The following is a 24936-nucleotide window of genomic DNA, read 5'->3' on the forward strand; positions in this document are numbered from 1 at the left end:
ATACAATAGAAATGGATACTATAATATACCAAACACCCGCCCACCGGCGAAAGGGGGACTGAAAAGATTAGGTTCCGGGCATGCTTCCGAACAAAGTGTTCCTTCCCGCCTACAGCAGGAGGGCTAGGAAAAGCTGATCGATTACACTTCCGATTGACCTAAACTTTTCACTCCACCACCCGCAGGGGGCACAGCAAGCAGATGAAAACAATAGTTCCGACCGATCGTCATAAGGCCCTCGCATATAATTACTTTCGTTGAGAAGGTAGAGAATCGCGCTTCTTTCACAAACTTAGACAACTCCGTTTGGTTTATACGTCTAGTCATGGGTTTATTTTTTATCTTTTTCAATTAAGAAGCTCATCTAATTTGTTGAGGGGTGGAAACGGAATCAAATTAATTAGACAATTTCCTACATGTGGTTGATTTTTTTCTTTTTGAGTTTTATTGCCATACAAAATGAATCATAAGTTCGATGAATTAAAAAAATTGCAGAACTATGTGTCATTAGAATCGTAAAAAAGGAATGTAGTTTCCGTTTTTAGTTCTTACTCACAACCGATGCGTTGCAAAACGTTCTGTACAAAAAGCAACCGAAAAATGAACATAGCGGCAGTTTGCAGTTTGCAGTTTTTGATACAGATTTGAAAAGATAAATAAATAAAATTAAAATTGAATTCCACATTACACTAGAAGAAACGCATTCAGTCAAGCATTGAAGTATATTGCAAATTTGAGGCAAAATTACATTAAATTACATAACACATTTCGGTGGCGGCTGCAAAGAGTTGGAGTATATTTTATACCTTATATGAAGAATGGAATGGAAGCAAAATCGCAAACAATCAAAGAGAAAATCGTTACTGTTTAGTAGCAACGAAAACGCAAGCGTAAAATGAGGAGACGCTGGTGAAGAATAGACGTGATTACAAAACATCCTTATCAGCGTGAAATGAAATGAAAAGCCAATGAAGGAAACTGAGTAAGATACAATAGGAAGAACGATAGAGTAATTAAAGAGAAAAAGAAGCACAAACACACAGGATGAATGAAAACAGATGTAAACCGATAATCTAAATTCCTACACGCACAGTGAAGAGCGACACGGTGAGGCAGAGCAAAAGTATTTCCAAAAGTAAGTTGTTGAACTACACCTTTGTTAAGATGATATATGTTTGCGTTTCCGATGGTACGAACTATGAAAGTCAGCGAAACGCGTCAAAATTCTTAAATAAACCATAGAACACCTTCTACGGGCACTTTTAGATGTAGCCGAAAGCCTTGGTGTAGCAACGGAGCGAAAAGTAAATCTGATTAGAAAAACAACACAAAAACCACACCCCAAAAACCTCTGTAACCATTGCGAAACATGGTGCACATTTTGGACCCCTTTCGGAGGCCAGTATAAGTCGGTACAGGAAACCGAGGAGCTCAACACGCGAAGAAATGCAAATGAAGATGATTTTTTACATGAAATAAAATATTTTTTTCATTTCAAATGATTAAAAACAAATTTCAACCAGTATTCATTTGTATTTTATTAAGTAGAAAGAAATGTGGAAAATGACCATTCAAATTAAACACGTGTTGCATTATTTTTCCGGCCCATAGTGCAACAAGATACGTTTGTCAAAGTGTCACCTTTTTTCACCGGGCCTTCGAATCTTGACAGTTCCGACCATCGCATGCTTGTTTGTTTATAGTTTCCTTCCTTTCAACAGGCAGCGCCGGTGAATGGCCAGAATAGATTTTACTGTGAAATAACGATGAATTTACTGCCCAAATCGACTGCAGACTTTGGTTCGACAGAATATTGGAATAGTTTCTTTCGCAAGCGAGGAAAACAAGCCTTCGAATGGTGAAAACGCACTTTTGAATTGTTGCAGCTCTTGAAGAACACTTTTCACAGTAACACCTTTGCTACCATTTAAGGTACGGAGAGTATCCGGAACTATGTGGCCAACTGCATAAGTACATTAAACCGAAGGATGAAATCCTTGTAGTAGGCTGCGGTAACTCCAAACTCAGTGTTGACCTTTACGATGTTGGTTTTAAGTGAGTGTATGGCTGGTTAGAAAAGCGTAGAGGTTGTACTAATACCATTTTCGACCGTTTCAGAAAAATTACCAACATTGATATCTCACCGGTGGTCATCAAACAGATGCAGGAAGCGAACCGTAGCCAGCGTCCAGAGATGACATGGTGCCAGATGGACGCAACGGCTATGACACTTCCGGATGAATCCTTCTCCGTCGTGCTGGACAAGGGTACCCTCGACGCGTTGTTCACCGATCAATCCGAAGAGGTTGTCAGTACCGTGCGAAGATACTTCAAGGAGATTGGACGTGTGTTGCGCTCCGGAGGGCGGTATGTCTGCATCTCGCTGCTTCAAGAGCACATCCTACGGGAGGTGGTGGAACATTTCCCCTCTCATCACTTCATGCTGCGCATTGTACGCTGTCCGGATGCCGGGGGTCGCGACACGAGCGAAGCGGCAAATGCTGATGGTTCTTCCTTGGTTGTATTTGCGATCGTGGCAACCAAATTCAAGAATCTTCCGATGCGTGTGCTGGAAATCTGCATGGCAGGTGATCAAATGGAACGGGTACAACAGCCCGAGGAGCTGATCGGGGCAGTAGCTGCAGCACAGAAGGCGGCCATGGTGTGTAACGGACTGGCGCGAGGCAGTATCGCCGGGATGGCCGAAGTATCCATCGATCTGTTCCATCCGAACGAAAAACAAACGCCACGTTACACGATCCACGTCCTCGATCAGGCGCCCAAACGAGGCAGCGGGAAATATGCCGCTTTCATCGTACCACAGGGCCGAGAAACGGAATGGCTTTTTGCCACAACGCAGGGCCGCCAAAAGCTGCAAGTTTCGGCCAACTTTGATCGGCTAGCTGTCGTAACATTACACCGAGGCCACGTGTACACCGACCTGGAGGCGGTTAAGGTGGAACTGGCGGAAAGTGTCAAATCGCTCGCACCCAGTGGACTCCAAGGTGCCTCCATTCCGTACCTTTCCATCGGTGCCGAGGTTGGTCGACGGGAAACGATCCACACCGGACGCTCGGAACATTCAGGCGAGTACCTCGTGGAGGAAATTGTCGGCGATAATGGACGCACCTTCCGTCGCCTCATCTTCCTCGCGAACCAATCGGTGGTGCAGTCGGAGGCCGCGCTTAAAATGGCCCGCGTGCGAGGCTCTCGAGCGCCGCAGAAAGTGGTCGATCCAGGGTACCTTGCTTGCCAGCATCATCTGTTCATGACGGTCGGTGTGCAGCTGGCCACCAGGCTGACGATGGCGCAGAAAACTGCCAATGAAACAAAAACTACCTCCCCACCATCTTCGTCCACCGCCGTTGCGGTAATTGGACTGGGCGGTGGTGGCCTTTGCACGTTCATTCGCGAGTGTCTCAAATCGAGCACGATCACGGCGGTCGAAATCGATCCGGAAATCGAACGAATTGCCGTGAAATATTTTGGCCTAACGCTCGACAACCGCCTCCGTGTGGTCATCGAGGATGGTATACGGTTCCTAGCGGAAGAGGCAACCCGTGGGGCACACTATTCAGCCGTCCTTTTCGACGTAGACAGCAAGGATCCAACGGTTGGCATGAGTTGTCCACCCGCCATTTTTGTCGAACGAAATGTCCTCGCTCACGTGCGGCAACTCGTTGGCGACGAGGGACTTTTTGTGCTCAATCTGGTCTGTCGTAATGATGCGCTTCGGGAAACGACGGTGCAATCGCTAAGGGAAAGCTTTAAATACGTCCTCTCGTACAAACTAGAGGAGGACGTGAACGAAGTGTTCTACTGTACCGACAACGAACGGCTAAAGGATGCCACTAACTGGCAGCAGGAACTGCGTGAATCAGCGAACGACGTGAACAAGTTGGCCAGAAAAGAGAAACTCACGCACGAACAGGAGCTGGTCGATTTAAGTGATTTTGTGAACGCTTTACAAATATAGAAGAAAAGTACGCTTTTTTCATGAGAATTAAATTCAAACCCTTTCAAAATTCCGCGAAAACGAAAGAATTATTATAGGCAAGTATCTATTGGATGAACAAAATAATTTATTATTTCTAACTTGACCCGGACTATATGTAAACTCGTTTTTTTCGTTCAAATTTCCTTGTCTCCATTCTCAATCAATAGAAGCTACTAGACGATTACTGATACGATTATGTTAAACTGCTTTTATTTTATTTATTTTATTGGATTTTGCTACTTCTTTCACTGTAACGTGTTTTTCGCATATGCTAGTACAATTTGTGGTGTTGCTAAACTTGTCTTATTTTCCATTGTTCGGTTCAATGTTTCCCCTTCAGTTTGAAACCCCTTGTTTGTAGGAGAAAAAATTCCCACATACAATTTAGAATCTGTCAACGTGTGTTAACTTATCATCTGATGGCCAATCGCCATTCGCCCCTTGTTTAGTGTATTAACAATTTCGTACATCTAATTTTTGGTTAAACCGAGAATGCCGAATCAAGAACTTCGATGCGTCTGTCTTTAACATTATCCTTTTCGAAATTTCCACCCTTCTACATCAGAACACGAAAACGAAGTTGGCCTTACCCCATCCTAAAGCTGGTTCGTATATTTTTGTCCAATTTACTTTAAAAAACAATTCTTCCCCAATTCGCTCGATCGAACGAGAACAGTTATCTTTGTAACATTAATTTCGAACAATAAACACCTAAGGCAAGGAACAGTCACGAATGCACATTCAAAGATCTACCCTAGTTAATCTAGCTTCATTATACCGAAAACTATTTGTTTGCTGGAAACGGTGTGAGTTGACCAATAAGCCAGCCCATTTTAAACCGAAGCAACATTCACCTAACGTTAGCTGACGAACGCTTCAAGAGACTAGTAAACTCAAATTACCATGGCAACGAAACTAGTTACCACTAGTTTCAAAACTAGCGTTAAGTGAAAGGTGCATCGTTTAACTCGGTTTTTAAAAGAGAAACTGCATTTAAAGAGTGGTTTAGCTTGCTAGTTGAATGAACGAAAACAAGACACGAAACTTTTTTTGAAAACAATAATCATTGCACAATTTGTTTGCTTCTAGCGGGTACAATTTGTTACAACAGCTACTAGCAGTTTATCACTAATTTGGGTTTAACTTGATTTTCTTTACAATTTATCTTACCACATTCCTACAGCTTGTGACTAACGAATACACACTTACGATATACATAACTTAACTAGGACAAAGATGACAAAATAAAGCATACAAAAGGGAACGGCGTAATAGATATATGTATAAGAAAGGGAGAAAAGGTATAGGAATTCCTCGCTTCGTCTAGTACTCCGGTTCAAAAAGGGTTTACAGGTGGTTGGGAAATTAGTAAATTTGGGTTAGTGGCTTTCAACAAAGATTATCACTTTCTTCCTTCTTTGCTACGAGCATGATCACGTTATGGAAAAGGGGGTTCTTCATCGAGGGGGAGGGGTTCAGTCTATACGGTTTTTGTTTAATTAATATCGACGCGGCTACAACACCGGTTGCTTCTTGTGCACCTGCTAAAACACCTTCCGGAACAACCGTCTGATGCTACCCCGGCTGCCGCCGGTTGTCTTCCGTTCCAGCCCACCTCCGTTGCTACCTCCGCCGTTGGTCGGTAGATCGCCATTGAACGAAACGGAAAGCTTCACCGGAGTTGGCTGTTCCTCTATCAGCGAACCACCGGTCACTGCGGGAGGACTTTCCGACTTTGCCTTCAGCCGCTCCCGCCGGGCCTGGTGCTTAGAGGACAACGACGAGGAGGAGAAAGTGGACGCATCCTGCTGACTAGATGATGCGGTCGATGGTGACGGACCTTGCTTACGGTTTTCCGACCACCACCGGTACCAGCTGTCTTTTCTGTCGCCGTCACCGCTGTCCGCTCCTGCCGACGGTGCGCCATTGGCCACGGTGGAATGCTGCCCAGCGCTGGAACTGCCGCTTATGTTAGAACTATTACTGCTATTACTACTAGTGTTGCTGCTATTGCTGCTACTGCTACCCCCGGGAGCATTGATATCCCCGTTGGAGGAGCCTTTCTTCGACGATCGTCTTTTCGAACCGAGACTCGATCGTAAGAGTGACGTTTTAAAGAAAGCCGGCGACGAAAGGCGACGAGATGAAGATTTTTTCGTTTGTTGCACCACGCTATTGTTCGCGGAGTCCGTCGGTAGTGGTGAAACGTCCTCGGTAGTTTCACTTCCATTAGTCAAGCGACCACTACCGTCCACCATTTCTTCCCGTAACGCAGCAATCGCTCCCGACGATACGGTCGAACCGGGCATAAACTCATCGTACGAAAGGTCGCTCGCCGTGGGAATGATAAACTCATCGTTATCCTCCAGATATGGTAGCTCATCGATTCGATTGCTATGGTCCGGCGTTTGGGACGCGTGCCCCCCACCATCGGAGGAACCAGTTCCATTCACCAACCGGAACCGTTGCTCTTGGGGTTCAATCATCGACGTAGAACGTTTTGGGAGCTCGTATCGTGGTCCCCCAGACACGGCCGAATTTGCCGATGGAGTAGACGTTGCCACATTCCCCACCGTGACTATCATCGATGGGGCGGACACTTTCCGGTGTTTATGTTTCGATTTTTTCCGCTCCACTGTCATCGGACCAATGGGACGTGGTTCCTTAACGCCCTCACTACCATCATCTATGAGAAGGTTCATGTAAGTTCCACTGATGTTGAGTGCCTCCTCACTTGGTCGCTTTATACGCAACCGCGCGGGAGACATCGATGAACCACCGGTGGATGGTTCGGCCGTCGCAATAATGACTCCAGAGGAACTGCTTACACAACTGATGGATCCATCACCCGCACCACCACCGGTAACATTCCCTCCTCCTCCCGCCACCGGCATGCCATCGATCGACTTACGACGCAACATTCGACCACGGATTGGCCTCGCATCCGAGCCAACCTGTGCCAACTCACGATCAATAACGCTCTGTGGGAGCGGAGCCGGTCGCTGGCTGCTCGCTCCAACCGATGTACTTGCCCTTCGCCCACTCGACGCCAACACGGAACGTACGAACAGGATAAGAGTGAGAAGCAACACCACGACGACACCGAGCACCGCTAGTACCACGTTGCGCCAGTCGACCACCATCGTCTGGAACTCGAACAGATCGCGCCGCAACTGATCGTTCACCTCTCGCAGCGATGTTTCGCTTTCGCGCATCTTCCGGTTCTGCTCCTCAATCTCATGCAGCGTCTTGGCATACGAATGTTGCAGTTCTTCCACCTGCTTCCGGTAACGGCGACTAAGCTCCTCCAGGTACTGCCCTGAGAGGCTCATATTTCTTTCGAGGGCCTACAACGAAAAACAATGGAAAACAACAGGACACTATTAGCACAATTCCAACGGTTATGGAACGGAGAAAAAGCAGATGGAAGGTAATGTATGCTAAAGTCGTGTTTATAGACGTGTGTTTACTTGGCTAGGTCACATGCTCATTGCACCGAGCTTAATGGTTTAATTGGAGGGCATTTTATGTTTCAAATGGAAGAATTTTAATCAAACTAGCTTACATGGGCTGCAGACTGCAGTATACATTTTATATTTCATTTTTTTCATGTACCCATCCAAGTGTGCTAGTTACTATAGCAATCAATGCTATGCAATTGGGTACGCTGTTTGAAAATGTTTTCCAAAGTTGTGTTTCACAGTGAAACTTTCACTACAGTGGACAATCGTTCATAGTAAATCCGAGCTCACAAAATAAGAACGAAACGCATCATGTCGGACGGTGGAGGGCTAAATTCTTTTACACAATTCACTAAGATAGAAAAGATACAGATCGATATATAGTTTAATAAGAAACAAGGATGAGCAAAAGTCGGAAACAAACGTTAATCTGTTCAACGCGAAACGCGGTACAAGGAAGGAATATTCCCTTCACCTTATTATGTTTGTGATGGATCTGCAATGTGTTGAGCAAAAGTGCCTGGACTTACCTTTATGCGATTGGAAAGCCGAAGGAAAACACTTTCCGGTTGCACTTTTTGTGTATTCGATGTCGTTCCGTGACCGTTGTTCGATCCCGTGCCAACCATTGATCCACCGGCTCCAGACGGTGCACCAATACCACCTCCAATAGGGATTCCCTCGGTTTCGTCGATCGTTTCCCAGTGTTGATGATGATGATCTTCTTTTTCTCGTTCCTGCTGTTGCTGCTGCTGCTGGTCTTGATGTTGTCCTGTTGTCGCAGTAGCTGATGGCAAATTCTGACCCGGTTCATCACCTCCTCCTGCCCCATCTAACGAGGGAGGAGGTTCGGTCGCAACATTAAACATATTCACGTCTTCCTTCGGAGGGAGCGTATTCTGTGACGGACTACTATCATCCGGATCTACTGTCTCTCCCTCGAAGGAAATTTCCCCTCGCTGTTCCTGTTGCTCCTGCTGTCCTACTTGTCGTCCATTATCGTTCGAATGTTGTGGTGGAATGTCTCTCCCAGCGGTTTCTCTTTCACCGACTGGCAACTCCCGATGAGCCTGATGTTCTTCTCCTTGCGATCCTCCTCCGTCGCCTTTTACATCCGGCGACGTTCTTGGGTTCGCCGGTATCAACTTCAGATTGTAGGCAACCACGTTGCAAAGCCCAGCGACCAGCTCGTCCGGTAGCAGATTGAGCACACTGTAGCGCATATTTAAGCACACTGCCGGTTCCCCCTCATCACCGGCACCGGTGTAGTCGGTTTTTCGCGGCAAGTTAAACCCTAACACGTTGGCACATAGAAAATGCTGGGCGGAATCGAACGACCGTCCGATTCGCACGATCCCTAGTAGACTAGTGAGAAGATTGTGTTTGCAATTCATCGTGGACTCGAGCCGAGCCCGGAAACGGTCGGTACAATTAACGCAACGTATCGTATAAGCTAGTGTAACGCAGGACATCGTTGTCGACGGCGATGATGATGATGATAAAGATGTTGGTGGTGATGATGTTGTTGTTGTTGGGGATGCTCCCGGCTGTAGAACTGTGCCACGAGCGAACGAAAGGTCACTACCACCGCCTTCCGCCGTACCGTTCGATAAGTCATTGCTATCGTTGCCGGTTTTCCCGAGCGCTTCGGCCGCCTTCTTTACCATGCTCATCACTACCTCGCCGGCTGATTTGAGGAGATTATTTGGGTGTTTACCTCCCGTTTTCTTTCCATTGCCATCCACCGGTCCACCGGTACCCGGTTCAGTCAGCAACAGATCATCGTCACGAAGGGAACCCTCGATTCCAACTTCATTCTTCATCGGCAACGGTTCCTTGTGTTCACTTTGGAATCCGTCAAGTATAATTTCCCTGTCTACTAATGGAGCCATCGCTTCATCCTCTTCATCATCATCATCATCATCTGGCTGCAGGGGAGTGTTGTCCGTTTCGAACGCCTCAAACTCAGACGTACCATACACACGGAACAGCGATACCGGACAAAAATGCTCCTGATTGTAGTGCGAAAGGATCTCGACGCGAACGAACTTTCCGAACAGATGGGGATGGAGCATGAAACTCTGTACGTCCCGTTCATCCTTCGCAGTAAACTGACCCACGTTGGCCCAGTCCCGCGTAGGGAATCGATTGCTAACCGACACGCTAAACTCCTTCGGAGACGACGAGAACAGTTCGAAGTTTGCCAGCTCGATGCGTTCGGCCTGGACCGGTTCACACAGTTCCACCACGAACCAAATCTTGCTGGTGCACGGATTAAGCAGATACTCGTCCTTCGGTGCCGTCAGCACAGAGCCCGTGCTCTGTGCTTCCGGGTTCGATGCGATGATCTTTGCGCCACACTCGGGTGCTGCGTAGTTTTTCGCGCGAAGCTTCATCGGGCCACCGGTCTTGCTGCCGGCCGGTTTGGTTCCTTTCTTCATCGCCGACGCGTTCACAACCTCGCCCAGCTTCTTCTCCGCCTCGGCCATCTGCTTTTGGGCCCATTCGCTAAACACCGGCATCGGGTTCTCTTCGGTAAGATTCACCTCCAGTGGCTTCAGTTCCACCGTATTGCTGCTTCCGCCGTCACCGCCTGTGGGTCCCTGTCCGTGGGTAGTCTGCTTTCCATCGTCCATCGGGACCATCACCAGGGACGGTTGCTCGTGCTCTTCCGGGATGGCGGAAGGTTGAATCTCACGATGGAACGTAGCGCTATCCTCCGCCTCGGCCGTTCCATTGTAGCTGCCATCCTGTTCGTCCCGATCGGTGGCATCGATGATGGTGCTGCTATCTGGCTGTTGTTGTTGTTGTTGTTGTTGTTGTGGTTGTTGCTTTTGCCGCGCCTGTTCATCGTCTGCTTGTAACGAAATTCCCCCCGGTGGGACGTTGAGAACGTTGTTGTGGGAAAGATTCTTCAGCGTAGCCTCTAGGTTCTCCTCCAGTTTGCTCTCGATGTTGTTCAGCTCGCGGTGCTGGTTGTCCACCAGCGTTATGACCGACGGTGGACCTGGAATGTCTTGTAACCTAAAACGATCAAGAGGGAGCGAAACAAACGTACATGAGTTGAATTGTATTGCACGATCGAAGTGAGAAATAAAAGTTATTAATTGAAAAATAGGTAAAATTAATATTTTAATTGCACGTAATACAAGAATATGTGAAACATCAATTTTTTCAAACAACGGCTCCGGCGTCCAGGAAGCTGATCACCAGTTTCTCATTCTTCTCCCCAATTCGTCAAATGTCAATAATTCTTGTTCCGCTAGACTCCGTTGAGCTTCTCTCGCCAAGGAGATGCAATCGGATACAACGACAGGAACTACCGGTGCGTAAAGGAATGCAAATGAACGAAATCGAAAGCCACCTATTCCTTCCGCCAACACACGTGCGATGACACGCGATAAGCTGCGCTAAACCTAGCGAAGGGACGAGTGTGGTGTTTACTATCAAGCACGATCTATTGACGAAGCGTAACCTTCCCAACAGTGCAATGCCATTCCAGGGACACCGAGATAATAATATCCACCGTGGGTGTTAAGCGGAGAAAACTGGCGCTTTCGTGAGCATCCAACCAAACAACCAACCAATACTTCCTGCTCGGTTTGTTTCACTCGGACCGAATACTATTTTTAATCATTCCGTTACTAAACAACTGCCCCCTCTTCCCTCCCTCTGCCAACGGTCATAATGACCATAACTGTCACCGCTGTCAGGGAAAATAATATGTTACCCGAAGACACTGAAACACGCGGAATATGCGTTTGAATGTCTATCTCATCCATCATAGGAAAGTGAAACAAAATGTGTAAAGGAGGTGTGGAAAGTATGTTCACATTTTCGCAGTATTACACTGCCGTTCAAGTGCAAGGTTGGCCATCCGGGCACCGGTGCCGGTAAGTATACGGAAAGTATTTCGCCGGAGCCATTTAACATTGAGGTTTGCGTACAGTAAAACTTTATTTTCATTCTATATTTCAAATCATAACTATATCGATAGACTTCAGATTATCAAGATTGACTATACGTGGTCGTTTTAGCTTTATTTTTTGCCTGTTTTTCTGTCCTACAGCCATGTAGTGGCTCGATTATGAATCACAAATCATAATATATCACTTCCGTAAGCTCTATGCTTTCCTATTGCAACTTCAGTACCTTCCCAATCAGCCTTACACAAAAACAAATTAAAAGTGCGTCTATGTACGATGTTTTTTAACAAACTTCTTTGCCAGTATCAATTTGAGCAGTTTTGTTAAACTTATGCAAATTTTTCGGATTATCACGTTTACCGTGGATAATCGGAAAGCTGCAGTAACTAAACACAGTAATAAAAACCAATGTATGCTCGTTTCTGCATAATTTAATTATAAACATGTTCTTCTACATCGTATCGTAAATACGTAAATGTCGTAAATTTAGTCCTGAGCCTAGCAGCTACTCTGCTTTTTTAAAACCTTCGAAAACTGTACAACAATAGCTGGGATGTAAGCTTGTAATTCTTATGTTTTACACTTCGTGCTTTTGTGCTTTACCTCTTTATGGGTTGAGCTTATTATATTGCTTCTTCTTCTCTTGGTCATGCCTGCCTGTTAAGGGCTTACGAGACTTGTTTCCCTGTTGTACGTGGATAGTCAGTCCTCTCGTACAGGGGAGGGTCCGGTTTCGGTTGGGATTCGAACCCTATTGTATTGCTCTACACATTGAATATGATTCCTATTACGGGATTCTATTATTTCCTGTTTTTTGTTGCTTCCCTTAAGCACTTACCCATCGTGGTAGAGACTGGAGATGGCCAATATCTGCGAGAACAGGGCAACCCAGCAGACCGTCAGCAGCACGGTCAGCTTGCGCATTCTGCTAACATGCCCACAGATTGCGCACACCAGCTTCATCGAGAGCTGCCATTTGATGTAGCAAAACGCGACCACGTACAGATTGACCACCATGTACACATCGACCGACGGCCACTGGGGCATCGATGGGGGCAGCGTGAAGGTTCGTCCAGGTACCCTCACAGTGAGATGCGAAAGTTTAGTCCGAGAAAAAATAGTGGCACACATACGCACACAAATCGGCACACAAACGCTTTGGAGACGATCCGATCCCTTTGGAGTCTCTCTTAACGGGGCATCATTGTAGCCGACAGGGAGCAAAGTGGCGCTCTGCTAATAAACTGGTGTCCTGTGTCCCGGTGTTTTGCTTCTCACAAAATATCACCACCGATCGTTCATGATAACGAGCACTTTTCATAATCCATCACAGCCGGAAAAAGAAAAGTCTGCCATTCTTCGGTAGCTGCCAATTTGTGGCTTACTGACGCACGATGAAAGCGAAGGATCCTCGCGTCGGATGCAACTGGAAGATGACGCTTGTTGTGCAAAACTGAGGGAAACCAAAATGACGTGCCTGTGTGCTAAACCTTCGAGTACGTTCGCGACCTTCCCGCGCTATCATCGCACAGCAAACCGCCTGGAAATGAATTTTTAAATGAGTAAAAAATAAACAAAGCACTTCGAATGCCTCCTCGGTTAAACCGGAGCTCGCGGTTCAGTGGAACGGAACTCTGGTGTGCTCCGGCGCGTAACCGGTGTGTGTAAATGATAACGATTGTCCCCGCCGGGACGCGAGTTGAAAGTGTTCCTAAGCGTCACGCGGTTAGTTGTTTTCCTTTTCTTTGCACCGCACACAAAATTTCACAACAGCTTGTTCTAGTTTATCGCAAAATTACCATACACAACAGGAAAGTAAAGGTACATCTCGAAAAAAAACAACAGTCCCCTGATAATGACGACGATTTATGGTGGAAACGCTCACCGGAAAATGTGTACTATTTCCATAAAATTGCCACGTGATTTGCAGGAAATGCGAGTGCATCGACGATACGGACGTGTGAAACGTTCCGGATGGAGCTTTTGGAGCTCGGTAACATTAAACCACTAACGTATGTGCCTAATCTCTAAAAAAAAGTGACTATCATATGCCCCTATCTTCGGTAGAATGAGCTCATGTAACCTAGGTTACATTCTTTCCCAGCACCGCACGCGATCTGCACGATCTTCCCCGGTCAGGCCCGCGGCCATAATTAAGAGACAGTTGAAGTGGTTGTAAAACGTGCCCAACGTGTCGCGATAATTCGATATTTACCTTCTCCACCCTGACGTATCCTATGACGGGCACAATTTTCAAACAATTAACTTTCTGACCAAACGTTTTGCCGGACCGGTGAGGAACGCGGAACGCTGGTTGGTTGAAAAAATTATCTCTCCAGCCGGCAGCGCCATGCACTTCAAAAGGAAACGTGCAATAGAGGGATTTTATTACAGACTAGACCAAACCACCGCAACAACAATCTTTGTCGTATGGGAATCAGATAACGTGGCCCAGGTTTCCTATTTCAGGAAGTGGCATTGGAATATACTGACGTCAATTTCCGCGAGAGCTTTGCCCTGGAAACGGTATACCGCCAAGTGCTAATCGCTCCAATCGACGATGTTTTGTTTGATCGAGCAAAATGTCAGTATGCAAAATACGTAACAAAATAGGGCAGTATAGATGTTTAAGAAAACGTTCAGGATACAGTTCTACTGAACAGGAAGCACTTGCTCGCTTTGTCAATCGATGCATTAGATCAGGGTTCGGCAAAGTCCGGCCCGTAAGAAAATTTCATCTCAATTCTTGTCGAATTTGTTCACAATATCACTTAAGTTTTTTCTTGAGGAAACGTAAATTAAAAATTTAAACAATATCAGACGCCCTTCGCGTCTATTTTTAATACACTTTTCCGATCGCATCTTTATAATTGGACGCGCTTAAATTACCTAACCTTGTAAATCTCGTCCAGAATCCAACGTGTTTCATTGAAAAAAACGCTTAATATCCCTTTTGAAAAGTTTACTACATCGTTCAATTTATGACCCCTTTCGGGAAACGTATGCTTAACCCCTGTATTAGATGGCATAATCCTTTTTAACTTTTTTTTCCTTTTTTTTGATAAGGTAAAACATAAATAAGTTGTTCCACTTTCTCTACTCAGTTGTATTTCATGATACTGTACGTGAACACGCCCCGTAATAGAACAGAAAGCGGAGCACTTTCTCCTTCAGCAAACACTGAAGAGAAAAAAAAAGATCAACATTTCTTCCTCGTTGCGAACGGAAGTGGGTGGTTGCTAGAACTGATTAAACTGAAAACAAAACATCACCACATGGCCATCCCGAGACTGTCGCGAGGGAACATTGTGGATGTGGTAAATAAATTCTACCGAGAGCGAAAGAAAGCTGACGACCAGTCAAAGCCAGTTAAGCTTAACATGTGTTAATTTAAACGAGCGCCAACATTCTTGGCAGCGTCCACTTGTTCATTTGACGCGCGTGAAACGCAGGGAATTGTGGTCAATTGTTTTCCTTTTTACTTCCACGGTAGTAAATAAAATGCAAACACAAGGTACTTCGAGAAACAAGTTATTCCTGAACGTTCTATTCCTCTTGCAGGCTTTGTGATAAGCCCAGCAATACATTCCACACAGCCACCATTCGCCAAACAAAACTGCAAACATACAAACAAGCAGCATCCAATAACCCTTCACTAAATCCAAAAACCAACCGCATGGCTCACGCGACCGCGAAAAAGCGCAAAGCCACGCGGACAAGCGCGATTCGACCACGTAATTTTGTTGTTTACCGGCGCGCGGCACGGTTTTTGCTTACGGCAACGTGTGAGCCACGACAACAACAAACACAAACTCCCAATGACGGTGTGTCCAACACAAAGCCACTGGGTAGAAATTCCAACCCCAACCCGATCCGGGGCAACCCTCCGTCATCGCGCGGGTGGGGTGGTTTGAATAAAACAAGGGATCGATGTGATAAGAAACTTAATGGTATTTCGATTGCGGGAAACGGGAGTATAGCAATGGCTATGTTTAACACTTTAGCTTTGTCGGTCCCGTGGGGCCAACAGCGTTCTTTCCCGTATGCCGGCGTCGGTCTGCTCGGACCGACAGAGCCCGTTGGGTAGGCCGGCGTTTCTACGCATCCCAGGCAGAACGGAAAGCAGCGCGATTTGCGCATCGAGCTTAACGTGTTAAGAAATGACTACCTTTCATCGATCATTCTTATTACGTTCTATCGAAATTTTTCGAGGCAATACCCAATGTTTTTCTACCATTTAAAAAAATAACACGTAACCATTTTGAAGGTACACGAAATACGTGCCCAGTGTACGACGTCACTTTTCGGTGCCCAACTGAACCGAGCAGCCTTGACTGGCTGTCCAAAAAAACAAAAAAAAAATAAACAAACAAATCGTCTAGGGGTCACAAGCAACTAATCCCGGCATGAGGAAGTATGACCTACCACCACGCACCGAAAAATGAAATACGCTGATTAGATTTCAGCGCAAGACCCGCATAGCACGCAGAGAGCTCTGTTTGGCCACGTTGGCTGGTGGGTTCCGCAACAATCGTATTCAACGAGAATGGTCGCGGACACGGGAGACGAACTCTTGCGACGCAATTTTTCTCGGTGGTCATGGTAATCTCCCCACCGTACGGCCAGTGGTGACGAACCTGAACGATCATGCACAACGTAGATCAGTAAAGCAAGTAATAATGGTGGTTTGTTTTCTCAATTCTAGCTGAAAAAAAGTAACCGTAAACAAATTAGTAATGCTTTGTGCAAACGCATCGCATGAACTGAGCAAACGTCTAGCGACCAAAACATGGCACAAACAAGCTGAACACACTTTTTACTGTGTGTGGGTGGAAAATATATTTACTACTGTATTTAAAAGAATCATCTCTGCTACATAGCAACAGTATGGGGCACTATGGTTTAAAAAAAAAACTTCACCAAATCGTATAGTTTATTTTTATGGTTTTTTAAGTAGTCTTGAACGGGGAAAACTTAATCTGTTTTATCAAAAAAATCTTCGCTTGAAACATATTTATTTAAATTTATTTTTATCGATTGTCCACAACAATACAAATATTGTTGATAAGTGAGGTATGGAGCTACAAAGAGTAAGGAACAGCAAACGGTCATTTGTTCGTCACTCCTGACCCTGTGTCCCTGTGAGCATAGCGACACCGTGGAGCCACCGTAGTAAACGAACTATCAGCGCCTTTCGTCCGAAACAGCACCGCGACAGCGATCGATTGGTTTTTTGTTCAGAACCAATGTCAAAGTAAAGGGTGAATCAAAAAAGTAAAAAAGGAAAAATGCTCGCCAATTGTGGGCGCCACAACAAAACAGAAGGGATCTTTTACGTCGAAGGGCGAAGGCAAACGACGATATGGTCAAGTAAGTAATGCACCAAGTGCTTAAATTATTCAGCAGCACTTCATTCGATTAGGCGAGACACATTACTGTGGCGCGATAAAGGTACATGAGAAAAATACGTTGTAATCGATGGACCCTTAAATGGTCCATCCATTTGTTTACCCTTTGAACTTGAAAAAAGAAGCTTCACTTCAGTAGCTTTTTAGGCACATGGGTGGTTTCTTCGTCCTACGTTTTTCTGAGTCATCCACTTGGATCAAGAAACATTTGGGTACACAGCCAAACCTAGGCAATATGAAACCATTTCTGTTTTACAACATATTTCACAATATCCCGCGGTGTACTAATCACATTATTAAGTTCTGTTTACGAGCGTTTAAATAAAATTCTTTATTAAAAAATTAAGTCATATTACTCAACGTCTCATTTGGAATGCTGGATAAAGTAGCTGCGCTGAAAAAGCACAGTTGCAATATTTGTATAAAAGAACCATGTGTGCTATACGTACTGCAGGTTACCAATCTCGTAAAACGGTTTACTTTTCCAGTTCCAGTTCGAACCTGAACTAAATGTGTACAACTTTTCAAGAAAACCAAAAACCATGAATGTAAAACATTTAGTGAAGGGATAGAATATCGGTAAATACTGCATCGACCTCATTGTAGATTAAGTTTCTTGCAATAAACTCGCCTTATCGATAGGTTGTATCAGTTAACCTTGAGGACGTGGCACGATTGTGGCGACCCGCACAAACCGCAAGTGAATGTTCTACCATACGAGGTAACTTTAATGTCAACCTTTCTGTTAAGTAACAAACAACCAGACGAAAAAACCTTCGCCAACGCTAGATTGTATAAGAAAACCAGAATAAATACAGTCTAACCAAAAAGACGCCGCGGTTGGGTTGCAAATTTGGAGCGAAAATATGCTAAAATCAAGCAAAATTTGCATACCCCAAACGTGTTTTTCCAGTTTCATCTGTTGTCATTAGATTCGATGGGATAGCAAAAAAAAAGAATTTAGACGACTATCGTCGTTCGTTACCACCAAGACGAGATATGGCGAGGTACAGACACTCGTCGTGCGTTACGAAAGAGAAGATTCCACCGAGGTCAGGTTGAACTGGCGTAATCTTTGTGCAACCGTCATAGCGGGAGCATATATCTAACCATTCTTCTTTGATCTGCTTTCTTCTCCTTTCCATCTTCACATGCTGTTCACTTTCACTGCACGCGGCTAATGCAATAATGCTCCATAACGCACCTAGGAAATGCAATTAATGGGGGTCCGCCTTTTCTTTTTTTCCTTTTCACTTTTCACAGATCTTTATTCGAATCAATGCACCGCTGGCGAACTCTTGCTTTACGATTGTCAGCCACGGTCTGCGCGCGGCTTTCTTGCTTTTTCCCTCGGTCCGATTTAACCGGTTCCTGTTCCCAGGAACCTAAGACGTACCGCAGTTACGACCGCATTGCGTCAGGAAATGCTACTCGTGGCCAAAAAACTCCGTGGGCTCCAAAGGCTCGCAAGGGAGCCGCTTTAGATTGGACACTTTCACTAAGCCGGTGAATTGAAACATGATTTAGGGTTGGACGTTGCAAGAAGAAAAACGGGAAAATTGTGCACCTCTGAGATGGCGGCCTGTGGAGCACTGAAGTACAGCAACATATTTGTTTGATTTGCCATATGTACTAACGTACACCGCACCGCAAATCTTGCAAACGAATTGTCTACGGTACATTTGCCCCTCCGCAGATTATGCCATACTGCCAACAAGGCCAGCAAAAATCTAAATTCCAGATGAAAAAACATTCTGTAACAGCGAAACAAAAAAACACCCACCAAGAGCGTACGTATTTGCAATGCTACATCTGTGCAGAACGACTTTATTTCCTTTGCGGGATATCTGTTACTTTCAACCACAAGAGAAACAAGGGCAATGTGGGGGACAAAGCAGTGGCCCATATTTAGCACTACTCGGTGCGAACCCTCTTCGTTGTTGTTCACCCACTTAGCCCGTTCCACAATTGCGCCGGCCGTGTTACCATCGAATGGTACATGGATGTTCCATTTGGTAGAATGTTCCAGTCCAAACCCCACAATGTGGCGCCAGACGCGCCTCTAAATCCTATCGAGCTCGCACTTCACAAATTCCACAGTCGTGGTTGATTTCTTATCTCGCCTCGATTGGTTGACAAGTTTTACGAACGTGCTAAATGATCGTGTCTGTCTCATTCCATGCTCACGCTATGGTCTGACTTCATATTTATCGAGACAAAATATGTAAAATTTAACTCAACCAAAGTCACGAATTGAATTTCTAATTGTGATAGGCTGCTTTTTTATTTACGTTTAATAATATGACTCAGAGCGGCCATAGCTGGGCAAACATTGTTTAATCAGAACAGAATAAGGCGGGGTAAATAATATAGTCTGGAATTCCCTATACAGAATCGACTGTACATTCGAGCTCGTCGGATGTATTTCTGCATCGTTTGAATTACATGTGACCGTGTCTGTTAAACGACCACTCGTCTCTCACTAGCACCATCCCGAGCCCAGTGGAAAGAACCTTTTACTTGCTTATTTCTTTCTAAACACCCTAACGACCCTTTCTTTTAGACACGAGCAAAACACTTTGCCTTTTTCCTCTGGGTAACGGAATCACACGAATCCCGTTGCAATCATTTACATGAACTTCATCTTCTTCGTTGGATGAGAAAACATCTCATTTTTCTTATCGCATTCACATTTGGCCCGAAGTCAAGGCGAAAGAAAACTGTCGCAAGTTAGTATTCAAGCTGCTTGGATCGGATGCTTTGTGCTTGAAGCTTTCGACGACACACGCTTGACACGTTGCTATCACACGATGCACACAACAATCATCGTCGGTATGACAAATTGCATAATAGGTTGCATCGGTGCCAACAAAGAAGAGGAGTTCTACCATCTTGCTTGCTTCACCACAAAACACACCGATCATTGAAGGCGGTGCACACACTACTTCACACCAGAACAGAACATTCCTAAGTCAGCTGAGGAACGCCGGAAAAAGGGGCTGCAGTCGTCGTTGGGTATGATTCACTTGTGAAACGAGTGGGCCGAGCACTAGGAAGCTGGGTGGGGACAAGATTCACTTTAAAGACATTAGCCACTTCATTCACATTTTTCCCTAGCTGGCACGGTCGGTCAATGTCAATGCGGTTCGCGGATGCTGTCTTCGTTCCGTGGCCATATCCTTTGGCACGAGATGGCGTACAGATCGCTATCCGTTGCTTCGCGGGACACTGCAGTGACATAATATCGACCCGGCATTTTCACCTACATCCCGACACGACATATTGGGTGGTACCGCACCCTTTCTTTAGGAGATAGTGAATTATTCTCATCTGTTTTAGTAATTGATGTTAATTTTTTTTTCTCATCGTCACCATCACTTGATTTTTAAACTACAAATGTTGACAACAGTCGGCTGACTGCTTGAAACTGCGGATGAACATACACCTTTTCCCTTCCTCAAAGGAAGACCTCACTTCACAATGCAAACACAACACGTTCACTGATAAAAGGCGAGGAAAACCTTGCCGACAAGCCGCCTGGATGGACATAGGGGTAACCTTTACCTAAAGCGAACGAACTAAACGTACAATGAACAACCAAGGCGACCACAACCGGTGCCCGCTCGATACCAAACTAAAGCAACGGACGAACGCCCAGACGAACGAACGAACGTACGAACGGACAACTCAATTGACACTGAACCTACACTGAAATAGTACACTCGACCGCTGCGCGGCTGGCTGGCTCCACCACACAAACCAAGCGATAATCATGACGAAGGCGCCACCGTCAACGATGACGGAGGCAAAGTTTGCCGCGACATCATCCAGCCAACATCCCGCGGATGTGTGCAGCAGTAGTCGTTGGTAAGCGTTGCGTAGTCGTAGTGGGCCTGCACAAACAACCAAAGCAAACCGACAAGCACCAAACGTCATCCTACGCGAGATGAAGTCGAGCCGCATCGCAGCAGCCAACCACGATCTTGCTCTCAATGTTTCATGCTGGCATAGGGATGTTGAAATTATTTGTATTTTGCTTTTCTCATATTACCTTTCTCTTTTCGTTTAAGACACCGCAAAAGATGTGCATTTTTGTGCATTGCACGTTTGGTGTTATACTCCAGCAGCCTGAGAGCTTTGATGTTGATGATCTCCGATTTTAGTTCCCTCTCTCGCCAATCCCAACTTCATCAGAAACGACGTGGAAGAAAACACTGTTCAGGCGCTAAAAGATTTCGTGTTGGCCAACGAACCAAAACAAATACTATATGGCTTCATCAAAGAGTTTGAAACCTGCTTTTGGACGGACACTTCCTGCAGGTGTGCCTACACACCACCTTCCGTTAGGAACCGGTTGAAGGCACCTTATTTGGGCTTCATGAAAATGCCGCTCCTTGGCGACAAATAGCAAAGGCCAGATTCGATCCAACTTCGATTAACTTTGCAGCAACCATTTTCAAACAAGACAGCCTTTTTGAAGCATAGTACACTTTTCTACGGCATTGCTCCATCGAGCATGCTGTTGACCTCCCGGGCAGCGAATGCGTTCTACGCGGAAGCATGTATCAAAGCGCTATAAATCCAAACAAGGTGTCAAAGGAACTTAATTAAAACCAATAATGGCCACCACTGCGACATGTAAGATTAGATAAAGCGCAAATAATGACAGGGCTAGAGGGTTCATCAACGTGGTACTGATAAAGCCTCATGAAATTCCTTAGCATTTCTTTTACCACACCAAATAACTTAACGGTGACGTGTTGGTGATAAAAAACTATACTTCCGCACAAAAAAAAAGGATTTCATGATCGACATTATGGAAAGAACAAATTATCAACATAAACATTCAACTGTAGTTCTCACATTCCTGAGACGAGTCTAAGCCCTACGTCATGGATCAGGAACTTAATTATACGTGAACAAAGGACTTCGACAATCTTTCGTTATGCAACTTTCACGTTTTGCTCGACGTCATTGTCTGCTGTGGGCACCCTTTCTATGCCATTCCCACCTGTCTTTACATCAACAGGAAGAAAGTAAACCGACAGATGAGAAACCGGTTCGTTGTGACCACCAAAAAAGTCACAACATTACAGTGCAAGAAAACTATTCAAAAACATGTTTGCACGGTAAAGCACCACATTGAGGCGTAACCTTGACGTCAGCCCACCGTAAAACCGATGACTGGGGCATTTTGTACGGGCCTAAGTAAAACATCCGTCGCCACTCGTTACTGAGCCCACTGCTTAACATGTTGTGCATAGTGGACACTTCAGTAGAATAACTCGGCAACACACAACATGTAGGAAAAAAAAGTAAAACATTTTTTCAACGTAACATTCGGCAAAATGCATTCAAAAGTGCATGGTAGAGTGTTCGATTAATGGCGCAACTGAGAAATTGAAGTAACGTAACCCGCTTCCGACGAGTCTTAAATAATCAGCCAGTTACATTACGGAGATTCATTTTAACCGATCCAAATTCCCTCCTTAACGACATATTTACAACCGATGGTAGACGTAACAACGGACACTAAATCCAAGCGCGAACGCACTCGCCAAGGTCGATTTAATTTTATTTTCGATCCCGTTCAACCGACACAATCTCACCTACGCTACTACGGAACAGGGAGTGGGCCTACCGTGTCGTTGACTGCCATCGAATGCGGCACTGGAAGACGAATGTTGCATTTCTATTTCGTTCATTAAACTCTTCGTAACCAACGTGTGGTGGGGTTGGTTGAAGTGATATGAAACCAAGAGAAAATAAATAAAGCCCGTCTCACAACCCACATCCTTCTTGATTTGTACAACATCGTATCGGACTCCTTCATGTGGAAAATGAAGTCTATTTTTTGCTTCGTGTCTACTTCCTTCGTAGCATTGCACTTTTGCCGTCCTCAATTTTCTCGTTTTCACCAGCTCCACGTTTTTGCGAAGAGGAAAATCATCCGAGAAACATCACAAAGCGATGTGACCATTTTGGCTACCAGTAAGTGGCAAAAGCCTCTTATTTAATTATTAGAGCATAAAGCTCACGCGAATCGTGGAACGACCATTCCTATCACTTGATCGTAAAAGCAATGGCAAGAAGCCACACATCTTCACAACACAAGATGCAGCCGATGTGAACGCCAAGGAATGTGACTTGTACGATTTCTTGGTATGCACCAAAAGTAACAGCACGCGTACTTCACACGTGAATTCTGAAAGGTTAGTCCTCCTCCAAATGGCGCACGTGGTAACGAGACGCGTACGAACCAACCTTGAAGAAGTTAATCTTCTCGTAATGTTTCCACACTGCTTGCCAATCCATTTCTGGATGACCTTCAACGGTGGTCTAGTTAAAATGTCAATAGCCATGATTGGGAAATCATTTCACATTTCTTTGCTAAAAATAAACTAAATGTGGTATTACATTGATCGGCTTCCAAAAGTATTCGTAGCACTTTATGATGATGCGTTTAAAAAAAAATATGGTGTGCTTAGTTGGCATAAAATTTCATCAGTCAATTTCTACCTTCCTATCAGCGCATCCACCTCATGTTGTCTTATCATTTGTACAAAGAAGACGGATGTTATTCGTCGACCGATTAGAGTAGTAGTCTACCCTCGGGGTTTGAGTTTGAATCACTTACCCGCTGTTTGTGACGCCAACGTTTTTGGAGATGGTATCAAGAAATATAACATCCTTCAGATCCGGAGGCTCTTCGGGTTGTGGACTAGGTTTTTCGGTGAGAATGTCCTTCTTGGAGGTGATTTTCCCACCCGGAGAGGGCCTCTTCAGCGGTCGCACATTAGCACGGCTGTTTGGTGGCTCCCCAGAATGACTCTCGACTTGTTGGCGACTTTGGCCCTTTTCACGAAGCACTCCATCTGCTAAACTGTTATGGTTGGTATTCCCCTCATACTCAGCACTGCCGTCGCGTAACAGATCACTTCCCGCGCGCTGCTTAGCACCAACGGTGAGGGATCCGTCCGGTATTCGGGCCGGATGTGGCATCGACGGAGCACCATGATGTTGTTCTTGATGTTTATGATGATTATGGTGATGTAGATGCTGCGAATGGTCATCAGCGGTAGGCTTCAGCGTTTCTGAGGCCACTATGATAAACAACGTGCAACTGTGAATGAGGAGCAAAAGAAAAACGACACCGAATGAAATGGATGCACGTCGTCGCCATGACAGCACGATGAAAATGGGACTTGGTGGCGCTTGGCTGCAACGTAGCCGCATTGATGTTCAGCTGACGATTGCATCACAGTTCTGTCGGGCGCCCGCCACTCGTCAACCACCGGCCCTTTTCGTTATTGAAGGCCGTCGAAGGCCATTAACGCCTACAAACGCTGCAGCCGGATAGAAAGGAAACTCACCTGGACACCAAAAATACCAGTAACAGGGTGCAGTAGGTATAGCGTAAGCTAGGTTTCATTATTATTCTACCACTCCGGAACACATTGACAAAAGGTCGATTGAAGAAAGGAATTCGCTAAAACAGAATTTGTACAACTGCACCACGGGAAACTCACATACAAAACTCTCCTTTTCGCTCTTGCTCTCGCACTATGGCTACTGATTGGAGGTAAATTTTATTGAGGAACAAAATTTTCCAACAGTCGCACGACCCACACAAAATCGCGTATTGACGCTGGTAGTAATTAACATTCGCGAACGTGATATAAAACGGTAGACAGCTCCGTTCACTAACCGAAACGCGGCACGCTAAATGCTGGCACTCGAATTAGAAACCAAAATACGACTCGCGAAGCCAATCAAATACTTGTGCTGTACACTTTGTATCATCGAGAACGGGAGAATTTTGTTGGAGCATCTGCTCACTGCGCGGGTGTCGTGTGATTTCACTTTTTTATCATTGCACCTCCGCACCGATTTCTCAACACAAAACAACACAGGCATCTATCGTGAACGACGAGCAAATCTGCAGAATCTCTCGCTTTGCGACAATGTCAACTGACAGTTCTGACGTGTTTTTCAAATCTCAGTGAAAATGAGGCGTGTATATGACACACTCCAACGGCAATTACTTAAATTAATTATTCGCTTAGCAGCTCATCCTGAAAAGCATTAAAACTCCATTCACCGCTGGCACATTAAAGGGTTCTTCGTTTTTTGTTCTCCATTAA

The 24936-nt window shown here is 45.3% G+C and overlaps 2 protein-coding genes across 2 annotated transcripts; one reads left to right on the plus strand and one right to left on the minus strand.

The window, feature by feature from the left end:
- Window positions 1-1737: 1737 nt before the first annotated feature.
- LOC131262786 (eEF1A lysine and N-terminal methyltransferase homolog) lies at window positions 1738-4008 on the plus strand. Its single transcript, XM_058264860.1, has 3 exons — window positions 1738-1858; window positions 1933-2055; window positions 2119-4008. The coding sequence occupies exons 1-3, from the start codon at window positions 1767-1769 to the stop codon at window positions 3974-3976; spliced, it is 2073 nt and encodes a 690-aa protein (XP_058120843.1). The 5' UTR covers window positions 1738-1766; the 3' UTR covers window positions 3977-4008.
- A 56-nt stretch (window positions 4009-4064) lies between these two features.
- LOC131262325 (uncharacterized) lies at window positions 4065-24674 on the minus strand. The gene is made up of 5 exons (XM_058264302.1): window positions 24584-24674; window positions 24166-24364; window positions 23430-23915; window positions 7989-10482; window positions 4065-7344 (listed from the first exon to the last, which is right to left on the minus strand). The coding sequence occupies exons 2-5, from the start codon at window positions 24222-24224 to the stop codon at window positions 5542-5544; spliced, it is 4842 nt and encodes a 1613-aa protein (XP_058120285.1). The 5' UTR covers window positions 24225-24364; window positions 24584-24674; the 3' UTR covers window positions 4065-5541.
- Window positions 24675-24936: the final 262 nt, after the last annotated feature.

This window comes from Anopheles coustani, chromosome 2, assembly GCF_943734705.1.
Source record: "Anopheles coustani chromosome 2, idAnoCousDA_361_x.2, whole genome shotgun sequence".
Classification (NCBI taxonomy): Eukaryota; Metazoa; Arthropoda; class Insecta; order Diptera; family Culicidae; genus Anopheles; species Anopheles coustani.